Below are 3,137 nucleotides of genomic sequence, written 5' to 3'. Positions count from 1 at the left end.
CACACACACACACACACACACACACACACACACTCTCTCTCTCTCTGTCTCTCTGTCTCTCTCTCTCTCATTCCTTTCTTTCCCTCTGGTTTTGTTGTCTGTCTTGCTATGTCCCTCCGCCCCACCGCCAAAGGACCGTCATTTCGGCGATATGCTTCTCTCTAGGCAAACAATAGTCCTTAAAGCAGCACGCCTCCTAAATGGTCTAAATCGTGTTAATATGGGAACATCGGCAGTTACATATTATACGTTTTAATTCTCGTGGGTGGTTGGAGTGCACCGCTCGTAGGTTTTTCTGCCTTTCTTCTGTTGTTTCTGACTGCCTAACTTCTTTTTTTGCTTAAGAGTGGGTGGTTGGTGGGTGCTCTGGTGTGGTTTGCTCCTTTCTCATCAAACATCTGTCGTTCTCTATTTATTTGTATGTTTCTATCTCTGCCACCTCGAGTGTTCGTCACTTGTTTCATTAAATTGTTTTGCAAGTGCTGCAAAACTCTTACTAAAGCTAAAACTGAAACGTCCAGTGGATAGCCATTATTGTATCGATGTGCTATCTCTTGACTCAGTTTGCTGTAATGCTTGGCTCAAATACAGTTGTGAGGGTTGATTAGATGGCGCCACTGGTAGATCCTTTTTCTTTTCTTTCCCATCTTGATTCTGTTCGTCTTTCTTACTCATTCTCATCACAAAATGACCGTTATCGTGTCGATGTGCCTCTCTTTACTCAAAGTATTACGAAGAGTTTCATTTATGGATGAGGGAAACGTGGGTGGTTGGCGGGTGCTCTGGTGTGGTTTGCTTCTTCTTTTCTATCAAACATCTATCGTCCTTATCTCTCCTTCTTTTTTGTGTTTGTTACGCTCTTGTAACACCTCTGATCTTCGGCACTTATATGATCTTATTGTGTTGCGAGCGCCGTAAAACCCTCTACTAAAACTAAAAAGGAATACAGTAGTGAGAGTGATTAGAGGGCGCCACAGGTAGGTCCTTCTTCTTTTCTTTCCCTTTTTGATTCTGTTCGTCTTTTTTACTCATTCTCAGCACAAAATGACCGTTATGGTGTCGATGTGCCTCTCTTTACTCAAACTATTACGAAGAGTTTCATGTATGGATGAAGAAAACAATAACGTTGTCATTATTTGTCACTCGCGCGCCAACTGAGCAGTGTGTAGTATCGAGGTATCGTCTCAACCATACTTTCTTTGAGGAGAGAGCGTGCTAAACTAAAACCACGCATTAAAAAAAAAAAATGAGGCGTGCAATTTTATTTTGTTCAGTGGAGTATGTCACGGAAAAATTAAAATGTTTTCTGACCTTTTTGCAGAGATGAGCGCCTTAGAACTTTTACACCTATAATAAATTTTTTTTAAACTACAAAAAAAAAAAACAACAACACACAAACAAAAAAAACAACAACACAAAAATCCCCCGATTTTCTTGAACTTGAAGTGGCTACGGATTGGTGCTTCGACCAGTATGCAGTTGGCTCTCTTCTATGACACCAAAAGATATTGTTTGTGCCGTACGGGTCTATATTTCGTGAATTACTGTGGGAGTAATGTGTGGATAGTGCGTCAGGCGGGTGCCTAAAACGCCTGTGCTTTGAGTGCGGGGAAATGATTTGTTGTGTTGTGAGCTCTGATGTTGGAACGTGTAGAGGAGTTGTGACTTGTCTACTTTGGGGGTACAGCAAAGTGTCGCCGGCGGGTGCAGACATGGCGGGCAGAAGTCTGAGACACTCTTGGATTAATTGTTGACGGCGGCGTGGTTGTCGCTCTGTGCAGGAGTATAGTTTAATACAGAAGTTTTCGTGTGCAGGAGTCGCATTTACCGGAGTTGTTCGTGTGCAGGAGTTCCTTGAACCGGATTTGTCGTGTGTTGGAGTCGCTTTGTACAGGAGTTGCCTTGTACAAAAGTGTCGCCTTGTGCAGGAGTCGCCTTACAAGGAATTGCCGTGTACAGGAGTATTGCCCTGTAGAAGAGTGTCGCCTTGTGCAGGAGTCGCCTTACAAGGAATTGCCGTGTACAGGAGTATTGCCCTGTAGAAGAGTGTCGCCTTGTGCAGGAGTCGCCTTACAAGGAATTGATGTGTACTGGAGTATTGCCCTGTAGAAGAGTGTCGCCTTGTGCAGGAGTTGCCTTACAAGGAATTGCCGTGTACAGTAGTGTTGCCTTGTGCAGGACTTGCCTTCTGCAGAAGTTGTCTTGTACAAGAGAGTCGCCTTATGCAGGAGTTCATTTGTGCAGAAGTTGTCGTGTACAGTGTATAGGAGTGTCGCCTTGTGAAATTATAGTCGCCTGACACAAAAGTTGCCGTGTACATAGGTCTTGTTGCATCACCGCTGTTGCCCTTCTCCGTGATACACCAACACATGTCATTGGCTTGACCGTTGGTCCTTGTGACGTCAGTCCATCCTTCAGAATGCCCAGCGGTCTCCAGGCCTTGACCAGTCGCCTCGGGCGGCGCAGCGGTGGCGGGAGGAGTAGTAACAGTGGTAAGGGCTTTGTGGGGGGGGGGGGTTGGGGTTCTTTTTCTTTTCTTATTTTGAAAACAACTTTGCAACTGGTTAGATTATTCCACTGGTATGGTCTTTTTATTTTGGGATGGGTGGCCTATTTTGTTTTTCTAAATTGGAAAAGGGTGGGGGGAGAGAATGTGCAATTGTGGTTGGTAAATGCTACTTCTTCTGTTTCTTTTCAATGATGCTTTTTTTTTTTCTCACGAGGACGTTAAACCTGTAGCATTTCATCATTTCTTACTTGCTGAAACAAAGCGTTATTTTGTGTCTGTCTGTGTGTCCCTCAGGTGGCAGGATGGTGCGGCTCACCAATGACAAACCTGTCATCTCCCACCCGTCCAACTTTGAGCACACTGTGCACGTCGGATTTGACCCTCACACCGGGGAGTTCACGGTGAGTACTCCCACACTCACGCATGCACACACATACCCACAAACATACACACACACGCATACAGTAACACATATGCACACACACACACACTCATACACTAACACACACACACATACACACACACACACACACACACACATACACACACACACACACGCATACACTAACACATACACACTGACATGCACACACACATGCACACGCGCATACACACACACACACATACA

At 44.9% G+C, this 3,137-nt stretch overlaps 1 protein-coding gene across 1 annotated transcript in view; it reads left to right on the top strand.

The window, feature by feature from the left end:
• The window catches only part of LOC101861025 (serine/threonine-protein kinase PAK 2), a gene marked incomplete in the record, with an annotated part of 48,894 nt that overhangs the window by 32,012 nt on the left and 13,745 nt on the right, over window positions 1-3,137 (top strand). Inside the window, 1 exon segment of the mRNA XM_013079340.2 lies at window positions 2,804-2,910. Coding sequence (XP_012934794.2) covers window positions 2,804-2,910 — 107 coding nt within the window.

The sequence above is a fragment of the Aplysia californica genome, unplaced genomic scaffold (assembly GCF_000002075.1).
Source record: "Aplysia californica isolate F4 #8 unplaced genomic scaffold, AplCal3.0 scaffold00048, whole genome shotgun sequence".
NCBI classification, from domain to species: Eukaryota; Metazoa; Mollusca; class Gastropoda; order Aplysiida; family Aplysiidae; genus Aplysia; species Aplysia californica.
This window is presented reverse-complemented; position numbering and strand designations above follow the sequence as displayed.